General features: G+C 36.3%; 2 protein-coding genes across 4 annotated transcripts; one reads left to right on the top strand and one right to left on the bottom strand.

Moving 5' to 3' along the window:
• Positions 1–2,825: 2,825 nt before the first annotated feature.
• On the bottom strand, positions 2,826–11,088 carry LOC110109030 (lipoamide acyltransferase component of branched-chain alpha-keto acid dehydrogenase complex, mitochondrial). The gene is made up of 8 exons (XM_020839926.2): positions 10,832–11,088; positions 10,583–10,729; positions 10,340–10,465; positions 9,732–10,129; positions 5,989–6,236; positions 4,838–4,926; positions 3,318–3,545; positions 2,826–3,101 (listed from the first exon to the last, which is right to left on the bottom strand). Exons 1-8 carry the CDS (start codon positions 11,009–11,011, stop codon positions 2,988–2,990), a joined length of 1,530 nt encoding a protein of 509 aa, XP_020695585.1. The 5' UTR covers positions 11,012–11,088; the 3' UTR covers positions 2,826–2,987.
• Positions 11,089–19,250: 8,162 nt separating this feature from the next.
• LOC110108988 (bidirectional sugar transporter SWEET16-like) lies at positions 19,251–22,154 on the top strand. 3 transcript variants are annotated; one of them, XM_028691969.1, is made up of 6 exons: positions 19,251–19,358; positions 19,444–19,480; positions 19,802–19,973; positions 20,805–20,966; positions 21,065–21,184; positions 21,659–22,154. In XM_028691969.1, exons 1-6 carry the CDS (start codon positions 19,325–19,327, stop codon positions 21,983–21,985), a joined length of 852 nt encoding a protein of 283 aa, XP_028547802.1. In that variant the 5' UTR covers positions 19,251–19,324; the 3' UTR covers positions 21,986–22,154. The 3 variants fall into 3 exon arrangements, with proteins under 3 accessions (XP_028547802.1, XP_020695524.1, XP_028547803.1); XM_020839865.2 differs by having other exon boundaries at positions 19,802–20,012; XM_028691970.1 differs by having other exon boundaries at positions 19,802–20,012; positions 21,421–21,801.
• Positions 22,155–22,441: the final 287 nt, after the last annotated feature.

Here is a 22,441-nt window from a genome sequence, read left to right as displayed (position 1 = left end):
GCCGTTAAAAAGTTACATGCTAGAAGTGCGGGCCCCTTTAAGATAATCTCGAAAGTAAACAGTAATGCTTATGTGTTAGACCTTCCTGAAGGCTTTAATATGAATCCTACGTTTAATGTTGAAGATTTAGTAGCTTTCGAGGGACCCGAGTTTAACCCTGATAATCCACTTCATGATAAGCCTTGTGAGAACCCACCCAGTGAGATCCCCAACCTACCTCCACTCCCCAAATTGCCCCATTTACCCACTGCGGAGAAGGTCGAAGCTATACTTGACGATGAAATCATTTCCACGAAGGAAGGTGGTCGCCAAAGGTACTTGGTGCACTGGAGAGGGAAGCCGGCGACAGAGGACACGTGGATAGATCGAGAGGAGCTGCAGAGGTTGGATCCAGATCTCCTAGAGATGTACGAGAGCTCCAGAGATTTCTACTCGACGGGGTCGAGCTTTCTCCCATCTGGGGAGAATGATGTGGACATCGACCAGAGGTTCAGACATGTGTATCGCCGTAGACAGTGCAGATCGACGGCCGCGATTCAGAGTTTATATTTCTAGTTATTTATGTATTTCTTTTATGCATTTTTCTTTTATTTCCTATTGTACCTTTAGTATAAGCTGAGTCATGGGTGTAGCACCGAGGGCAATAGAGTCATTGTATTTTCTTTTGTGTTGGGACCTATATATAGGTCATTTCATGTTGTATTATGGTTAATGAATATTTGAAAGAAAATCTAGTTTGTTTCTTTGTTTCTTCTTATTCTTGTTTTGCATGAGAACTTGAAGAGAGAGAGAGAGAGAGAGAGAGAGAGAGAGAGAGAGCTCAAGGTGAGCAAATCGCAAGGCCCACCAGTCGTTGGAAGAGTCCGCGACTCGTGGTTAAGTTATCATCTTCTCGTTGTGCTTCGTTCATCTTCTTCCCCTTCCCATTGAGATCCAACCGGCCAAACCCGTAATTTGCCACCGCCCCCTCCTTGGAGCTCGCCGCCTACCACCTCACATTCCCGGCCGACCTCCTTGCCGGCAACCCCTCTCTCCACCCGTCATCCCACCCACCCATCCTAAGTTTCAAATTTGAAATTTGAATTTTCAAATTTCAAAATCTTTCATAATTTGGAATTCCAAATTTGGAAAGTTTTTCATGACAAATTTAATTTCAACTTAAACTAAATTGAAATCTTTATTCCATCGCCACATCATCACCTCCAATTGGAAACCTAGCTCTCCACTAATTTCCCTCTCCCCCTCTCCCCTTGCCGCCGGCCCCATGATGGGCTTCACCTTAAATGCCACATTCAATGCTCTCTCATATTTGAAATTTCAATTGATTTCAAATAAAATTCCCCTCCAAATTTATTAAATCCTGAAATTAATTTCAGGATTGAGCATTAATCCCCTACCTCCCTCCATTAACCGCCGGCTATAGCATAGGGTTAATGCCCATTAAATTCCCATTTATGTCATTGATCATATGAGGTTTGAAATTCGAATTCTAAGTAACCTCCCTCCAAATTTACTCAAAATCTGAACTAATTTCAGATTTGAGTAGATCTCTCCCTCTCCCCTCATCTAAACCCAACTCCTCTTCCCCTAACCCGCCACCCCTCACCCTTTCCCCACCTTGGCCGATCCTCTCTCCCATCCTCCTTGGGGTGAAGTTGGATGCTCATAACAATTGGAGTCAAGAGAAGGCGAAGACACTCTTCAACATCCACTTCAATGTTGAATGGCGGATCCGGAGTTTGAGTGGGGATTAGTCTTCAACGTCGACGGAAGTATTAACATCTTGCGATCGCCGTGCTTCGACGTAGGATTTGAAGACGAACCACCGTGGAAGAGTACTTGGAGAGAGTCGTCCCGATCCTTGCAAGCATCTACGACCGACAACTTTCAAAGTACACTTGGAGTCTCGAGAGCCAAGCATTCACGCCCTCCTCGTCACCGTCAACCTCTCCGTGGCTAAAAGCCGTTGGTGTGGCCACCATCCTCGTGGCATCGTTGAGTTTGCTAAAGGCCTTCTCCCGCTAACCCGAATTGAGTGTGAGTGAGCAAGGTACTCATTGTGAAATTTCTAAACATTAGCCGTGAGATTTTATTAATTTTCCGCATTTACTTTGTTGTGAACTTTTGGAGATTCATCATTAATTGTGCCTAAACACTAGCTTGAAACTGCTTATCATAACATTTCATCAATGGAAATTGCTTGAATCTTAATTTACGAAAAGCCTAATCTTACTTTGGTAAACTTTGTGATTCTTAATGAATTTCATGTGCAATTCTTGAATGTTTCACATCAGTTTTTCTGGCTACTTTGCTTTTCATACAACAACAACAAATTCATTTGGCTACTATTTTATTGCTGCTTACTCATAACTTTTCAAAAATTTATGTGGTGTAAAGTTATTTTCTGCAATTATAGTAGCGAAATTGTTTTCTCCATAACGACTTTTTAACAAACTTTATAAAACACTAATGCCATCCCAAACAGATCTTAAATTTGCACAGCATATTTTCTTCATAGGGCGTAAAATAGACTCGACAACTTAACAAATAATCTTCATCAAATTTAAATCCAGATGTGCTGACTCCATTTTTTTCCAAACATTCTCCATTAATCAGGACATTCTAAACAAATTCATATGAATATTTGAAGGATTGACTACCTAAAAGAACCACTGATCATAAGATCAAATAGGAAGGTAGAATTTCATAAACAGAAAATGACAAAAAAAAAAGGAAGTCACAGGTAAAGGCTTTGTTTGGGACCGCTTTCTTACTACTTCTTAAAGTAGTTTTTTAGTACAAAATGTTTAATTTTTGTGCTAAAAAAATGTTTTAAGAAGTAATAAAAAAATCGTTCCAAACGAAACCTAAATCTACATCTGTTCAACTTCAACCATACATTCATGAACCTTTCATTTTCTCATGCAATGTATGATGAGCTTTATTAATAGCCAAAGGCAGGAATTTGTGTGCTTACCACCTTAAGATCATCTCATGTGCAATAAGAGCAGCTCTGGTTTTTCTATCAGAAGCTTCCATTCATTGCAAAATCTAGCTACAGTGGCACCATCAACAATTCTATGATCAGCTCCAATTGTAACCTGATAACAAACCACATATGCATTTCTCCTTGTATAAAACATAAGCCGAGGCTTCGTTTGGGACGGCTTTTTTACCGCTTCTTGAAGCAGTTTTTTAGTATAAAAATTAAAATTTTTATACTAGAAAGCTGCTTCAAGAAACAGTAAAAAAACCGTCCCAAATGATGTCTGAGTTCATAGAAAAAGTTTCAAGAAATATTATGAGGCAGAACTTACATTGGTAACATAAGCTGGGTATACCATGTCATCATCAGAGAATCTGGGAAGTTTCTGAATCTTCCCAATTGCAATAATGGCAGCTTCAGGTAAATTGAGAATTGGGGAGCCAAACTTTCCACCTATAGATCCAATGTTGCTAAGGGTTATTGTTCCACCAGTAATATCAGCAGTGCTTAGCTTGTTGCATATTGCCAGTTGTTGGAGCCTTGCCAGTTCTTTTGTAACCTAATAATTAAAGGTAAAATTGTACTAAGATAACCTATAAGCTTCCACGATATTATGGTTGATGTAGAATATAACTAGGCGTGTCATACTAAAAAGAACAGCAGCAAAATGGAATATTACCGTCCATGTTTATAGGAATTTTCTGCTTAAGAATAGGAAAAACTTACTTAAATGATTTAATGAAATGTTATTGAGCCAGATTATCAAAAACCAGAGGATTTTCCTCAAATAAAGCCTCGCAAAAAGGTCTACAACAACTTAAAAGTTGTTGGAAGAGTTATATTCTCAATCCAGCTAGGAATGATTACTCGGATTAGCAGATCAAGAGGAGAAAGAAAGGGAACTTAAACTGGAATATAACTGCGACCTGTTGGGAAAAAAGCCACACAATGAAAAAAAAAAAAGAAAAAGAAGGCAATAAAAAGTATACTAAGTTTTAATGTGAAAAAACCCGAAAAAACAACAGAGCCACACCACACAAAAAAATTCACTATGAAAATTTGAGGAAATTATAAAATTTCTCTTCTCACACTCTCCTTGTCTCTCTTTACTTTTCTATATGTTCTACACTCATAACAGATAAAGAGACATTTTACAATACACCAAAAGACGCAACCCTTCAAGTGAAACAAGAGAAAGAGGGAAGAAAAATTTCTCAGCCTGACTCAAAGGACTGTGGTGCTGAGGTCTGAAAAATTTCTCAGCCTGACCAAAAGTGATTTTTTAGGAGGGGCAAAAAATTTTTTTTTTACTTTCCTATAAATTTTTTTTTTAGGGGGGGTAATTGCCCCCCCTAACTTGCATGTGGTTCCGCCCATGGTCTAGATTGTCGCGGTGTTCCACTCTGTCTTTGAACTCACCATGCAGCGCCATAGCGTTGCAACCTACCGTGCCGCATCGCTCAAATATACAGCAATGTGATGCTATATGGACAAAAAAAATTGTACAACTGTGTGTACACACTCACACAACTTCTTACTTTTTTTATAGTAAGTTTCAAAGACGGAAACTGAGTCATATATATTTTTTGTTAAATAACCATTTAAACTCACTTCTGAATGAAACAAACTGGTCCAAAGTGAAAGAGAAGCTTGGCACTCTCTAAGCTATTTTTTTAGCCATTAGAGTATCCTAAATATCTGCATAAGGGCAATATTAACATATTTTTGCTAGCTAACTTGTAAAGATAGACGACAAGCTGAATAGATGGGGCTTTTAGCCAAGTTTAACTATCAAGGAAAGATAACAACAAATTAATTCATAGAAAAAAATTGTTAGGGTTTGAAGCTAACCTCCATTATGGATTGTGATTGAACCTTCTTTATGTTTGGCACAACTAAACCATATGGAGTAGCCATGGCAACCCCGATGTTGTGGCATCCTAGCAGGAGTAAAAAGTTTATAACCGTAAGTATCACTCCAAATTATTAAAAGAAAAGAGAGTGTTGGCATTAAATTATGTACAACTATATTATAGCATAGCATGAGCAAACATAAGCATCTTTGTAAATAATTAGGTCCTTACTTCATTCTTAAATCGCCCATAAAATGAGAAAAATACTGGAATACCGGTGAAGATGGCTATTCGATTGTTGCTGAGTTACGGTTGGTATGGAATAAGAAGAAAAAACCAGTTTAGAGCGTAGTCATTATCTACAAAAGCAGCTAAACCCAACTATTCTGAAATTAATTATGAATCCTCCTAGCTATCATATATTACTATTTGCTCTTGATTCAAGATTAGCTAGTCTTCTAAAGCAAGTCAAAACACATCAGTTTTAAAGGACATCTTTTTCATTCTAGCTATTTCAGACTAGACAAATTCTATGGTGCAGATCACAATTATTGTCTTCTATCATATTAGATGACTACAACACTGATAATTTATGTGAAAACCTAAAAATGTGAAAAACTAGAGCATAGTCCAAAAAGAATAATTTCACTAGTTGTTGTCTTAAATTACAAAGGGCTGCCCTTCATCTTTGGGATGCATTTGGTTTGTTAAGAATTGATGGTAGATATTGCTCTGTTAGTTATTTGCAGCTGCAGTGTCAGAGTTAGTGGATACCGTGAAGACTAGTATAATATAGAGAAGTAAAGATTCCTCAGTAATACTAGCTATGATTTTTCACTTAACCAAATGCCCCACTACTGTTATAGAAAAGGTAAAAACTACAGGGCAAAACATCCACTGCCGAGTTATGGACATGAATATATTTCACAAGAAAAAATAATAATTATAATGAAAACGATGGAACATCATCTAACGATTATTCTTCCATTGAACAGCCAAATTGCAGGAAACTTCTAATAACCTCATAAGATAGCATTCATGTAGCGTCAGGATGATCAAGTAGCAAGCATTTTTTCATAAAACAATGGCAAACATAAACAAGAAATATATCCATCAAAAATAAAAATAATTAAAAAAAATAAAGATTACCTTTAAGAATAATTTCATTTGATTCCTCACTAAATGAACTGTTCATCAGAGGATATTTGTTCAATGCCATAGAAAGAGACTTTATAAGAAATGGTAGAAATGTGTGTTTAACATCTTGGTCGGTGTTTTCTTTTTGCAAAGTTGCTTTGAGTTCGACAAGCGCATTGCACTTCACTTCTTCCATGAAATAGAAATGTGGAACTTTTGCAGCCACGGTCATTGATTTGACCATTGATCTCTGGAATCCCCTGTAATAGAAATATAGCCTGTTATATGATCTATTATCCTATTTATAAGGGCAGAACATATTGTTTTATCAAGCAAATAGGAAGGAGTAATAACATAACATCTGGAGAAATGCAAAATATTTATCCTTTGAGGTGGATATGAAACTACAATTTAAAAGAAAATTAACCCTAAATTAATATTAATACATATTTGAAATTTGAAAGTCCTAAGAAACTATATAATAATTGGTAAATAAATGTAAACTCCATAGCAGATAACTCTATCTTGCTTCCAAGTCACAATAAGACATTTAGTTAGAAATGATCTTATGATAAGAAAATTAAAGGATAAAGAAATGATTCCCACTTTTTCATGTTTTTAACTGGCGTTACCATCCTCTGTCAATCTGATCTTCACCCTCTGCATTTCGAGTATCTTCTTCTTCAACGAAAAGGAATGGTAGGTTTAGATTCAACACTCAGCCCAAAGGTGTGACTATCCTCTATGCGTGCCTAGCTTTTCTCCACCCTTTCTAAAGGGTGATATTGATCCCAGAAATAGTAGGATCTAGAAAATTTTAATGCAAATTTAAGATGGGATGCACAAGTGCGCATATTATCAAATTCACTGCCTAACAGCTTTAATTTAGGCAAAAAGAGAGCACATAATTTTGCTACATGCGATAATTTAAAGACTCCAAAAAATAATTTTGTAAGAAATTTGAGATCAACAAAAATCATACAAGAATTAGTCAAATTGCACTAAGGCAATCACCAAATCTCAATTACAAACACGAACCAATCATAAGTTGTGTAGATTAAAAAAGTAAGAACAGAAGTAAAAAATATATATGATCATGGCCTCGCGCAGGTAGAAAAAAAGAAATTCTCCCATAAGCTTTTAATCAACAGTTGAAACACACTCGAAGAATTAAGATTCATCCATCACTTTAGTCAATTAAGATTCATCCACTTGAGAGAATTTTGATGTTTCAATAAGCAATTGACTAAACTTAACATGCCTCACAATCCTTCATTAAAATTATAAAAGCCCAAAAATCGGCAACATTTTCAAAATCTAAATTTAGCTAAAAACTGCAAATCTCGATTTTAACAGACCTGAATTCCTCTACTGCAATAAAAAAGTCGCATATAAAAAGAAGAAAATTAGCTTAATTTCGTGTTTATGCAACAATATAGTAGCTGTAATTCATGACCATAGAAGGAAATGAAGCTTGCACGTCGAAACAGCAGCAAAAACCGTTTCCTAGTGGCATCTCTATCAACAATATAAAATCTCAAATATGCATCAACTGCAAACAGCAACAGTAAAGCAGTTAATGGAGGCAAGTGAAGAACCATTGTAGTGAAATCAAAGATCACAACTCATAACATGAAATCAACGACTCCTTGGCTGAGAGAAGACCAAATAGAACTAAACAAGAACCAAATAAGCAACAAACAACAGCGAGCCGACAGTAAACCACAGCTCTAGCAACGGTGAATTAGCAACCGGAAGAACCATAGGTAGTACAGTAATAAAACCAACAGTGAATCAAACATCCATAGAGAATCTAAGCCAATGGCAGCAGAACTCCTAAAATGAATTAAGAAAGTAAATCAAACCTTACAGGTTAACCTTACAAGTTAACCAAACTAACATAAACACTAACGACACAACCCATTATCTATAGCAATCATCACTTAGGCATCAACTAAACCGAAGTAGGAATACTTCTCAGATCACCAAATTGCTTGTTTCGACGTGCATGATTTACATTATCAATTAACTAACTTTCAGATTTGAATCATTCCATCCAGTTTCAAAAAATTTGCTCTAATGAATCTTTGAGCAACAATAAAACCAATTGTTTGCATTACTATTAGTTCCAAATCATAAACATAGCATCTAGATTAATCTTGTGCTCTATTTACTGAATTTCAGGATAAAGTATGAAGCACTAAAAAAACATTAAATGCTAAACAAATAATCGATGTATATTCTAACGAACCATTAACTCAGTCTCAAGATGAATCTTTCTTAGTACTTACTTCTTACTATGCAGTGGATATATATAAAAGCAAATAATGCAGAATAAAAAATACTAATCACTAAAACAATAACCAATGCTTATTTTGATGATATCAGGAAAAAGAAACTAAAAAATATGTCTATAACTGTCTCCAAAGAAGATGGCAACATGTTAAGCTTCAAATTTCTAAATCAACAAAAAATGTATAATATCAGAGACCCTAAACACATACAATGTTAAAGTTGCCCCAACTACGACAAAGTAACATGCATGAATCATAGAATCAAACTGATGTAGGTAATCTGCAGAGGAATGAGACAAGCAAAACAACGATAGAAGGGAAACTCTATAAGCTCGGTAAATTGGTAAAAACCAAGGAGTATATTCTATTCTGCTTCTATCTTTCTCCTTTACAACTATATATTTGCCCAGCCTCTTATTGATAAGATCTTCCAATTGCTTGGATGTCTGTTTTTGCGTTTCCCATAACGCCTCCAAGCTCCGATCTCCGTCGGACCTGGGCCGGCTGCTTCCTTCCGCCATCGTCGCCGGCGACTAGCTCTGATACCAAAGTTGATGCAGCGGCTAGCAAGAAGAAGAAGAACCGAAGGGAGATTCAATGAAACAGTAACCTGGTAGGGGTTTGTAATATTCAAAAGAGTATAAGCTGTGTATTCCTCTGCCTAGAGGAAACATATACTAAGGCAAACTAAAAAGCAGTAAGCATAAAAGGGAAAAGTGTCCAAAAAGTAAAAACTGAAATGCTAAACAGAAAAGGTAAATGTCAGATTCAGTTGGTAGTGCTGCAAGCCACCCAAGCGTGGTTAGCCTGAGTAGCCAGGCTAACCCGTCCCGCACCAGCATGTGGTTAGCCTGAGTAGCCAGGCTAACCCATCCCGCATCAATAAGCAATATCATCCAGTAAAAGTAGCAAAAAAAAATTATCAACAACGATAATGCAAATCCCCATGTTTCATATTGAGGTTGTCCTTTAAATTTGAAGCTGGTATTGATGAGGTCTATGTCATTGTATAATCTATAATATAACATAATGCAGGGAAGATTCAAAAATTCCAGATCAAATCAAGATGATACCGCTTTGGTTAGGTTGAAAAAAAATATTTTCTTTGTTAGATAATATTCATAGAGTTGAAGCTTATGCCTATATAAAGTTAAGTAGTAATCATATACCTTCCTCAAGGATATAAATGGTTTGTTGCAGAAATCACAGGATATTAGGCTTTATTCCCCATAGACAAACCTTTAATAACCTTCAATATGATTTTTGAGGGAACTATACCTTGCTTGGATTTAGGAAAACCATCCTTTATTACACCAAGGCTTTCTGTTATTTTTATTGTCCTACATAAGAAGTCTATCATCTAGTGTAGACATTAACTAATATCATTGCTTATCTTGCATCAATTTGGATGATAATTTCTAAAAAACTACCAGACATTCCCTAAATTCAGCATTTAGTTACCTGAGAGGAAGGACCTTGTCCTCATAACTCCATTGCTGTGTAGAAGCCGTAAATTCTGTTTTCCTTTCTTGAAATGGATCTACATTCACAGCACACTCATGTGATTTGAATGGCAATTCCTTGCCTATTCCTTTGCTATTAGTATAGTTCAAGACATCTTCCTTCAAAACTCTTCCATCTTTACCTGATCCCTTAATATCATTTATATTTATATCATATTGCTTTGCGAGGTGCCTGACAAAAGGTGTAGCAAGAACAGCCACCAAATTTTGCTGATTATTTAATGATGTTTCGGGTTCTAATTCACTCAGCTGCAAATCAGATGATGCTTCACTATCATCATCCTCAGATGTGCTCTCCATTTCATTAATGAGAATCTTCAACAAAGTTTCACCAACCTGAGATGTTTGTCACTGTAAATTACATGTCCAAGATGAAATAATAGAACAATCAATCATCATCCCATACCCTATTTTCTATATGTATATACTTCATGCTGTAAGTGAATTCAAGAATCGAAAATCAAGGACTTTCCCATACCCGATTTTCTTCCTTAGCAAAACAAATTTTCGTGATATAAGATTAAACTGCATATATACACCAATTACCTTAACAATATCACCAGGAACACAGAGAATCTGTTGGACCTTTCCTTCGAACCGGCTTGTGATTTCTATAGTTGCCTTATCACTTTGTACTTCACAGAGGGGCTGAAATTCCTCTACATGATCCCCCTGCCATTGTTTTATAATCCAAATATAGATTAGGCAGCATCAGCCACGTTCTTGATAGCAGAGCTCAAATCCAGAAACCTCAATTTTATGTTCCACGAAAGAAATCAACAACCTCACCTCTTCCACAAACCACTTGAGGAGCTCGCACTCTGCAATGCCCTCTCCGGTCTGCGCGAGCGGCACCTCCACCAGGGCAGGAGAGTCAACCAACGCCTGGCTTGTCGAGAAGTAGCGCTGGTTCCAAGCATGGCACGAAATCCCCAACTAAAACACAAAAATAGTGAATTAAGGAATTGAAAGGATGCCCAGCATTCAGGACAATTTCATAGAAGAGCATTGGACATGGAAGAGGAACTGCACACTGACTTGAGAGACGTTGGGGCCGATGGAACTGTTCCTCTTAAAGAAGGGATGTAGAGTAGCAATTTCCACTGGCGGAAGCGCCGGCGTCGGCCCCGGAGCTCGCACTGGTAGCGGCTCTGTGGAAATCGAGGGTAGGCGGCTATTGAGGATCCATCTGGAGCGGAGAATTAACCTTGTCACCATTGCCAAACCAGTCAAACGATCGAGCAGAAGAGGAACCCGAACTAGCTACAGTGAGTAATCGCCGTACATCAAAGAGGATTTACATAGACAATAACCAAAATATATTTACAAATTACAATTTAAATTTCATTATTTATATAATATAATACTTCATTAATAAAATTAATGAAAACTACAATGATGGAAAAATTTGGCACGACCCGGCCCGATTAGCTCGCTAGTGCGAGGCGGGAACAGAGATCGGACGGAGAAAGAGACAAGGTAGCATGGCATAAACTAAATTCATCATAAAGTAAAGAATGTTAACATCACTACAACAAGAAAAGAAAGAGCCACTAAAAGTTCCAAATAGTAATTTTTGCTTTTCATACCTTGTAAAAAGAGGATTACAAAATTACTTTGTGTAGACGCCGAACGTCGTCCGGAGACAAATCAGAATATGTCATGTCAGCCCTTTGCTCGGTACCGCTGATGTGGTACATTCTAATTTCTGCGTCCGGTCTCTGCACAAAATAATTTTTTCCATTGTATAATGAATCTTATCGAAGAAGAGAAAGTGGTGATGGGATTTCGTTAGGAAATAACTTCATCCCAATCGTTCTCTGGGAAGGAGCTTCCACGAACAAAGAAGAGAAGAGGAAGTCAGGATGGGATCTCATCAATAAGGGTGGTGCGATCCGCAATATACAACTTTTTGTAGTCTCATCTAAGCAATGCTCTTGTCATCTACTTCTACATAGGGAACTTCATGCACCCCTTTGTCCTTAATCAAAATTTCATCGTCGTAAATAATTTCACCTTTACAGACCTCTCTATAGTAGTCCACAATAGGATTATAATAAATGTGATGTTATTTTTATGTTATTTAACATAATGAGTATTACGTAGCTCATTTTAGTTTATTGGTTAGGAACTTTGACTATCAATTAAGAGATTTTGGATTCAAGTATTGCGTCTGTGGTGTATGTGTGAGTTTGATTTATTTGGGCTAAATATCACACATAAATTTGATAGTGACATGATCAATAAATAGAAGATAAATTAAGGGTAAGTTGGGAGTAATTTGAATGGACAGCCGATGTTAATCTCCTTAATCGTGGACCATTTACTGGGCATTTGAACATCTTTAATGATATCATAATTTGGCAATCTTGAGCTCGTTGGATTCGTCTCGTCGAGGTGCTCAATTCGACTATAAGCATGACACTTTTGGAAATCTTTTGGTCATCCAATTTATAGTTTGAACTTTCCAAATGTGCTTCGAGTCTTTGATTTAGACCCATTTGGACTCGGATTGAGTCGAATATGGTGTATGTGTTTGTATTTTCGTGACGTTCAGTTCAACTATTAAGGTATTTATCTTCGTAAGTTTCCAACTTAAATTAGGCTCGAGATACGGGCTCAATCAAGATAATTTTTGTGACGACATATCACATCTAATCACATTTTCTTACCTTAATATTTATATGCGATGAGTTGCATATTATTCACATTTAAATACCTTACTAAAAAATATAAAAGTTTCTATTCAAATTTAGCTCATTTTTAAACAAACTGAACAATTAAAATGTGCCAGTTGTACACGTGCACCGCGTGGCAAAATAAACAGGCGGCAGGGTGACAGGTGGCGCCACTTGGCTAGTCTTGGAACCGGATAAGCATCATCCACGAGTCAAGGCTTTGCTTCCATGCGTTACGACAATAACTGACTGTGTGGAAATTTGTCTTTTGTTATTATCCAGCAATTAAATTAATGAAGAAAAGTTTTGTAAAAATTAAGTAGGAGATCAGGTCGGTGGCCGAGTGGTCGAAGGAAAGAAATTTCTCCTATCTTATCCGGGCTCGAATCCCTTATCTGTCAAAAAAAAAAAAAAAAACTTAAGTAATAAAATATATACAGTGAAAACCTTTAAACTTTAAAATTTGAAATTTGTTTCCACTGCAATTTTTATAATTTGTTAAAACATCGTTTTAAAAAGCCAAAATACCTCCTATTTTATTGATGTATGTGCTTGATCTTCATATAAGACTAAGACGTTAAGCTATTTTCTACCGTCGTAAATATTCTGATATGCAATGCTTGTTATTATTTTGTTTTTTAGATTAGCACTATAATTTTTATTTGACTATTATTTTTTTATTATTTTTAATAGGATTGTTAAAATCGGGTTACAGTTGCGTTCGGGTCCAACTCGAAATTGACCCGGGTCAGTTTTTCGAATCCGAACCCGACCCGCTTCGGATTCGAGTCAACATGAACCCGACCTGCATAGTTCGCTTCATGGACAACATTCCCTTCCAATCGAAATCAAAAGTTACAACATTTTGATCGGAAGCAACGATAGGAGTTCGCACGTTGTGAAAGTTTCTCCCTTTCGTGCACTTCTTCGTAGTCGTTCGACTTTGCTCCTTGGACAACATTCCCTTCTAGTTGGATTGGAAGTTACAACATTTTGATTGGAAGCAACGGTGGGAGTTCGCTTGCTGTAAAGGTTTCTCCCTTTCGTGAGCTTCTTCGTAGCCATTCGACATCTCATTTGACGACATTCCCTTCCAATTGGATTGGAAGTTACAACATTTTTAATGAAAGCAACGGCAGGAGTTCGCTTGTTGGCTGGATTCCAGGTCAAAATTTGGTTTTCGGGTCAACCCGAGCCCGATCCGGAATTTGAAACGGGTTGAAAATATGGACCCGAACCTGATCCGTTTTGGGTTCAGGTTGACCCGAACCCAAAATTTTCGTGTCGGGTTCAAGTCGAGTTTTCAGTTCGTGTTAGTTTTTGAAACCCTTAGTTTTTAAGAAACTTTTGTGCTAAGAAGTTACTTTTTAAAATAACTTTAAAGATGTGAGCCTAAGTCACTGACGTGTTTGGCCTTAACTTATGTTCTACTATGGCTTCTTTTGTGACAGATTTCTTAATGTTTTATTTTTCAGCCTGTAATCACAATTTTTATTTGACAACTATTTTTTTTGTCGCATTCAAAATTATTAAACTAAAAAAAATTCTATAATAATTTTATGAAAAAAAATTTATCTATAGTATCTTAACAAAGCAGTAAAAAAGTTTGTTAGATTTAGCTTTAATAATATAATGGCTTCATCAAATAAAGTAGATTATGATTTTGTTTGGGATGGCTTTCTTACTGCTTTTTAAAACAATTTTTTAGTATTAAAATTTAAATTTTTGTACTATAAAGCTACTTAAAGAAGCAGTAAAAAATCATCCAAACCGAAGCCTATAGTAGCTCAATAAAGCCTCTTATATGAATACCTAACTAACAGTCTGTTTGAGATAACTGTTGTTTTTTATAAAGATAGTTGCAGAGTTGTTGTATAAAAAGTTATTTTTTTAAGCTTTTACAGAAAGCTGCTTTCCTAATACAAAATTTTCTAAAAAGATCAATAAAAAGTGGTAGCAAAATAGATATTGTGATTGCGATCTAAAAAGCAAAGCAGTAAGAAAATTGTTACAAATGAAGCCTAAAACTACACTTACCGACTAATCAAGTCATCAAGCAAACAATAAGATCTTCCATGAATCTTACCCTACAACTTCCACAATCCATACAAACTATTCCTATTCAATGGAAATGGACTCTACTTTCTTAAGTTTTGTTTGGGATGACTTTCTTACTGCTTCTAAAAGCAGCTTTTTAGTGTAATTTTTTTTTTAATTTTTAAATTTTTGCAGTAAAAAATTATTTTTAGAAGCAGTAAAAAAGTCGTCCCAAACGAAGCTTTAGCTCACTAACTTTTGGTGAGATGCAAATATTAAAAAAAAAAAAAAATCATACTTTTGAAACCTAACTCTGAGGGGTCGGCAATTGTCACAATCACTTGAAAAGAATCTCCATTTTAGGAATAGTGGATAGAAAAGCCAAAGGCATCCACGTTTCCTAAGAATCTTTCCATGTTAGGCCTCAATCAATCTTTATTGTTCTTTGATGTCATGTGGACTAAAAAATATGGTGGAAATCAGTTTGGTCAGTTCAATCGTCTTAGATTTCATTTGGGTTTGTTTTTTATTGCTTCTTGAAGCATTTTTTTAGTATAAAAATTAAAAATTTTGTACTAAAAAGCTGCTTCAAGAAGCAATAAAAAAGCCGTTCCAGGCAAGACCTTAGTCTTCGTTTGGACGACTTTCTTGTTGCTTCTTAAAACAACTTTTTAGTACAAAAATTTAATTTTTTTTAATAAGAAGTTACTTTAAGAAGCAGTAAGAAAACATTAGAGAACAATTGTTGATTAAATTAATGTTGTACTATTTTCTTTGGCCTATTGGTTGAGAGCTTAGGCTTCCAATTAAGAGGTCCAAGGTTCGAGTCCATGTGTATGCGTTGTGTGTGTGAGTTTGCCTTAAATGGCCTAAATGTCCCAAAAAAAAATTAATGTTGTACTATTTTCTTTGATATTTAAATGAGTTTATTCTCAAAGTTATTGGGTTCATGAACCAAGTTCTAATCAAAGTATGAGAGATACATTGATCTTGAATTGGAGTGTAACTAGTTTGATTTGAAAAATCAATATGTGGGCATACTCGAATTAGATTAAAAACAGCTCTAAATAGATTTGTGAAAGTTGAATGAAGAATGCGTATAATTGAACTAGCAAAAAAAATTAGGGATATAATGAGTTGAGTCGAGTTTGAGTCAAGGTTGACTCGAGCAAGACGTCTACTTAATGTTGGGCTTGAACTTAAGCCGAGCTCGGCTCGTCCATATATTCCCAAGTTTAATCTTGACTCATGTGCTCGAGTGCTCAAGATTATTTGAGATAGGGGTGTCAAAACAGGTTGACGAGTCGAGTTCAGGTTCGACACAAAATTGATCACCTAAAACTAGTCAACTTGAACACCACCCGTTTAATAAACAGGTCAAAAAGACCAATCCGAACCTGTCCTTCTAGCAACCCGAATGACCTGAACTAGGCACGTTATACCGTTTTGGTTTTAAAAAAATTGTAACTTATTAATTATAAAGTTCATGATATTTGATTAAAAAAATAAAGATATTATACTTAGAAGTAACAAATTTAAGATAAAAATATATTAAACTGGTTAAAAGCGTATTGGCAGGCCAACTCGAACATGACTTATTTAATAAACGGGGTCAGGTCAAAAAATCCAACCCGAATATAACCCGTTTCAACCATAACCTCGATTTTTTGGGTTAGGCTAGCGGGTCGGGTCATTTATTAACAGCCCTAATTAGAGAAGGCATTGATGAATCAATTCAGGGCGAGGAAGTCGCAGTTAGTATTCGATCTAGAAAGCATCAACGAGTCTAGCAATGAGAAAGAAGTAGCAACTAGAATTCATCGTAAAAAACTTGGACATATCTAGCTGCTAGAATTCACTGCAAAAGGTATCAATAGGAGAAAAAAAATACAAAGAGAAGCAATTATCTTCATCCTTTGTAACGACATGATTAATCAAGGAGAAGAACAAAAAATTAGGTGAAAGGTTTCCAATCGAGTATGCTAGCAAGCCTACAAGCCAAGCCGAAACAAGCTCGAGCGTAAGCACATATAACACAAAGTTCTAGTTTTAGCTCTAAATCAAGCTTGCGGCTTGATAAGCTCAACTCGCAAGCTTGCTAGTGAGTTTAATTCGAGTCGGATAAGCTCACTTACATCATCGGGTCTCTCCTCCGCTTAAAAAAAAATTCATGAATTTCAAAACTTCTAGAATTATTATAGTGTTAATTAATGCTCCACCTCATAAACCTCATATCATCTATTTTATAATACTAAGTATACAATAAATCTTATATTTAATTCAAAGTGATACATTGCATACTCAACATATCTATTCAAATAAGAACAACTCATTATCAAAATATTTCTAGTTGAACTAAAAACTACATAGTAAGTTAAAAGAATGATTTCTCTAAAGGGGGAATCACAAAGAATAATAAATATTGTTGTGTCATGGAATATTCACGGCGGTAGAGAAAGTTTAATGTCTTAGCGTTGTATGAAGATCCAGCATGCATACATATAAAAGAGAGGGAGCGATATTAATAAGAGACAACAAGATTTTTATATGGAAAACCCTGAAAGGAAAAAAAAACCACGGGGCCTAACCCAATTTGAATGAATCCACTATTATTTGTAGTCGATTACAATTGAGGCCCTTCCTTGGGGGGAAGGCCTTGGCTTGATGTACATCATATGGAGTACATTACATGGTGGAAATACAAAGAATCACTATTGACTTGTTCATTTGATCAGAAGGACCATAGTCGGTGGGCGACGGAGGTCAGAAAGACCATTGTCTGACAACATATGTAAGAAGGGCCGTAGTAGGCGTGCGGGCGATGGAGGTCGGGGCGATGGAGGTCGGAAGGACCGTTGTCTGTAAATGGACGCCAGAAGGACCGCAACCGATTGTAATCGGCTGGTGACAAATGTCGAAAGGACCTTATTCGGCGGGAGATGGAAGTCATGCAAAAGTACGGCATTAGTTGGAGGCCATGCAAAAGTACGGTGTTAGTTGGTGGCCGCACAGAAAAACCGACATCAATTGGCAGTCGAGTAGAAGTCCTACGTCAATTGCTAGTCGTGTAGAAGTTCAACGTTAGGTATGAGTCTAGAGACAGACAAAAGTCCGTCATCAGGTAGATGTCTGGCGTCCGGCGTCAAGTGGAAGTCTGGTAACGTGCGGAAGTCCGGCGTTAGGCGGAAGTCCGGCGTCGAGTAGAAATCCGACGATGGGCGGAAGTTCAATGTCGAGTAGAAGTCCACTGAAATTTCGATGACAGGAAGAAGTCCAACGATAAACAGAAGTTCGGCGACGAGCAAAAGTCTGGCGACGAGTAGAAGTCTAGAGTCGGGTAGAAATCCAGTGACGAATGGAAGTCCGAAGTCGGGTAGAAGTTTGATGACATAAAGAAGTCCAGCGACGGGCAAAACTTCGGTGTCGTGTAAAAGTTCAACAAAAGTTAACGAACGGACAAAACTCCGACATCAGTTGGTGGTCGGGCATAACTCCAGCGTCGGTAGGTTGTCGGGCAGAACTCCAGTGTCGGTCGGCTACCAGATGAAAATTCGGCAGTGGTCGAGGAGGAGTCTCTTCATTCTCTTCATTTTTTCTTGTTTAATTATGGCTTCAGTTTGCGATCGGGCAGAACTCTAGCGTCGGTTGGCTGCCGGGTGAAAGTCTGACGATGGTCGATAAGGAGTCTCTTCCATCTCTTATTGCTTGGGCCTCCTTCCCCTTCTTTTGGGAGAGATTATTGGGTTCGAACACCAGACACATGTTATCGTTCGGTACTTTAGAGTACCGAGCAGTACTGAGCTCGGTACTATGGGGAACCGAGCAAATACAGAGCTCAGTACCGAGTATGGGGTGATGTGGTGCATTTTCATTGGGCTCCGGACGTTGTCCGGTGTCGGAACACAATAATTTCTCCTCTTTTGGGGTCCCTATCTATGAGAAATGAGGGGTCTATCTATATTTTTCATAGAGTGGCATGACCCATAAATAGGAGGAAGATCCAGGATAAATTGGGAGTGGTTTGAATGGACGGCCAATATTGAATCCCTTGATCATGAATTGTTTATTAGACAATTGAATGTCTTAATGATATCAGAATTTGACGATTCTGGGCTTGTTGGATTTGTCTTGTCGAGCCGCTCAATTTGATTATAAGCATGCCACATTTGGAAACTGTTTGATAATCCAAATTATGGTTTGAACCTCCAAATGTGCTTCGGGTCTTATATTTGGACTCATTTGGGTTTGGATTGAGTAAAATTTGGTGTCGTTGGGTTTGTATTTTCGAGATTTTCAGTTCAACTGTAAGTTTGCTGAAATCGGAGTTCAGATGGTCTCTGATTTAATTTTTGAAGTTTCCAACTTAAATTTGCTTTGAGATTCGTCCCCGATCAAGAAATTTTTTTTATAATACATAAGTATATTAGAAGAAAAAAATAAAATTTGACTGTGATAGTCATCTGAAAACATATGTGATTGTAAAAATTTATTTATCAAAGAAAGTGATTAATCAGAATCAGATTTTACCAAACTCAAACCCAACCTATCAACATATTAGCTTCCACTTTTAAATAATAAGCTCCATATTACCACTAAGCCATCGCTACCTTTCTGCCGACATCCACGTGTCCAAAGCTGTTTAGGACCGTTTTACATTTCACGCTGCCAGAGAGACACCACACCGGAAAGCGACATTGTTCTTCTGTTCTCTTAAATCTCCCCTAACCGCCTAACCCTTCTTCTCCACTACATCTGTCTCTCAAAAACGCAATCTCTCTCCTCTCCTCTCTCTCTCTCTCTCTTCTGGCATCCATTAATGGCGGATTTGAGCTTCATAGTTGGATTAGTGGGTAATTACTGCGTTAATCTCTGATTATTTGTTCTTCTTCTTGTTCTTCTTCTTTTAGTGTTGATTATATAATTTGGAAATTACAGGAAACGTGATATCGATTCTGGTTTTTGCATCGCCCATGTGAGTTTTTACAGACTTAATCCGATTTGTAATTAAGATTAATTGAGTTATTAATTACTTCTTTAGTAAATTTCTTAATACTTAATTATTTGAAAATCACTCCGAAGTAATGGATTCTATCTATTATGGATATGGTAATCCAAATTTGGATAAGGTAGGTTTTCTGATCACTGAATTTGCTTTTGAAATTCGTGTAAACTATGATTAATTAATTATAATTATTTTAAAAATGACAAAGGAAATAGATTAATTAGTAAAATAAATCGTTTTACAGTAATTTTTATAATTTAATGAACTGATTTGGATTTTTTGAGAGGGCAGTGGGACTTTTCGGAGGGTGGTGAAGAAGAAATCGACAGAGAGCTTCAAATGGCAACCGTACGTTACAACGCTGATGAGCACATCACTGTGGACTTACTACGGGCTGTTGAAGACGAATGGTCTTCTTGTTGTTACAGTCAATGGAGCAGGCACTGTTCTTCAGGCCATTTATGTGATTCTCTATCTCATCTATACTTCCAAGGACACCAGAGTTCGTCTCTTTCTCTCTCTAAAAACTTTCTCTCTCTAGAAATTTTCTCTCTCTAGGTTTCATTTGGGACGGCTTTCTTACTGCTTCGTAAAGCAGTGTTTTAGTAAAAAAAAACCGTCCCAAATGAAACCTTAATTTAGGCTTCGTTTGGGATTACTTTTTTATTGCTTCTTATAGCATAATTTTAGTACAAAAATTTAATTTTTATACTAAAAGTCTTTTTTAAAAAGTAATGAAAAAGTCGTCCCAAACGAAGCCCTAGCTGTGAAGCTATTGCAGGAAAAAATAACTTTTTTAAAAATTATTGTAAAAACAGCAAAAATGCAAGATTCAAACAAAAAAAATATAATTGTGCTCTAAAAAGTAAAACGGTAAAAAACTAGCACAAATAAATCTTAAATTAGACACACTAGATAGTTTGAGCAATCTTTTTTACGGTTTCTTAAAGCAGTTTTTTAGTACAAAAATTAAATTTTGATACTAAAAAGCTGCTTTAAGAATCAGTGAAAAAGCTGTTCCAAACAAAAGCCTTTGTTTGAAACAACTTATTTATTATTTTACTTTCTAGCATTAAAAATCTGCTTTAGAAAGCAGTAAAAAAGCTGCATCAGACGAAACCTAAATGACATCACATAAATAATCCATTGAAGATTTTGATATTTTTTTTCGTAGCCGTTAACTTAAACAAGCAAAAAAAAAATTAAAATTAAAATTAAACTCAATCAAATTGGTTCTTCTAATATATGTCCTAATCTCTAAATAATAAAATGATAATTTAAAATATAATTGCAGATTTATATGGCAAAAATGGTTGGATTATTAAATGTTGGAGTCATTGGAGTGGTGATTTTGGTGACTCATTTAGCTCTCCATGGAAGCTTGAGGCTTTTGGTGATGGGATCTTTGTGTGCAGCACTAACAATAGGAATGTATGCATCACCATTATATGCAATGGTAAGTAAGGCTTCATTTGAGATATTTTTTTTATTATTATTATTAAAAAAATAAAAATAAATAGTATAATATAATTAAAATATATTATTTGATAACAGAAAATGGTGATGAAGACAAAGAGTGTAGAATACATGCCTTTCTCCCTTTCCTTCTTTCTCTTCCTCAATGCAGGGATTTGGAGCATCTACTCTGTGCTTGTCAGAGACATTTTTATACTGGTTAGTACTCCATTTTGTTTTTTACCCACCGCTGCTTGTCCGGGTGGTGAAGGGCCGGCTGGGCAAAGCCTAGGTCCCTGGTTCGAATCCCTTGGCAAGCAGTGAAAGCCTTAATTGTTGGCCCGTGTAAATTGGTGTGAGTTACATGCTAGGTCGACCGAGGTTTTCACTGGCCTAAGAACAATGCTTTCTTGTCACAAAAAAAAGTACTTAATTTTTATATTAATCATCTCCAGCCGAATGCTAAACCAACGCTTATTGTCCGCAAGCTGCTTCGCTCAAAAGCGAAAACCCGCGCCATTCTCTCGACGCGAACAGTGCTTCACCAATATTGGTATCGCACTGTTCACAAATGGTTCTTTTTTTTTTCGGCTGGAGATGAGTTGCTGCATTTTGAACTGTTACTGTATTTTGGAGTGGAAAATGAGATGCCCTAACATGAAATTATATGATTGAAATCTTATATATAAGCAGATCCCAAATACTATTGGATTTGTTTTGGGTTCAGCTCAGCTAGTAATCTATTTTATCTACAAGAAGAAAGGTCCTAATTCAGCCAAGGAAACAGACATAGAGAGAGCAGAAGAGGAAGGCTCAGCTCAGTTTGTGGATCATATGGAAATGCAGAACAGAAGGAAAGATGAAGAATATGGGAGCAGCAAGCATTTGAATAAGGGAAGAAGCCTTCCTAAGCTTTACATGGCTAGACAGAATAGCTTCTCAGGGATTCTGAAAACTCTCTCTCTTTCTCCTAATGAGTTGACAACATATTGGCAAAAAGATGGTTATGATGCAATTTGAAATGTTATGATGTTATGATGTTATTTTCTAAAGTAATTTTTTTAGTATAAAAATTTTTTGTATTAAAAAGCTGCTTTATAAAACAGTAAGAAAGTTGTCCCAAACGAAACATGAATGGTCTATCTTTTAAAGATTGTTTGATCGTTTAATTATGAAGCTTTCAAATTGATTTGGGCTTATTCGGAGTAACATCAGATGACTTCTGGCGTTGAAAAATTCATCTCATCAAGACGTTTAGTTCGATTATAAACTTGTTGAAATTAGAGTTCGGATTGTAGTGAAGTTAATTTAAATTTTTTTCAATTCAAATATTGCATCAATATTCGTGCGAATCAAGTGAATCTTTTGAAGATGTGTAGAACAATATATCAAAATTATTTAAATTTTATATGTTAGTTACCCCAAAATATGACTAAAGTCGTCATTTATTTTTAAAAGATTAATTAAAATATTAAA

The sequence above is a fragment of the Dendrobium catenatum genome, unplaced genomic scaffold, assembly GCF_001605985.2.
Source record: "Dendrobium catenatum unplaced genomic scaffold, ASM160598v2 original_scaffold_96786, whole genome shotgun sequence".
NCBI classification, from domain to species: domain Eukaryota; kingdom Viridiplantae; phylum Streptophyta; class Magnoliopsida; order Asparagales; family Orchidaceae; genus Dendrobium; species Dendrobium catenatum.
This window is presented reverse-complemented; position numbering and strand designations above follow the sequence as displayed.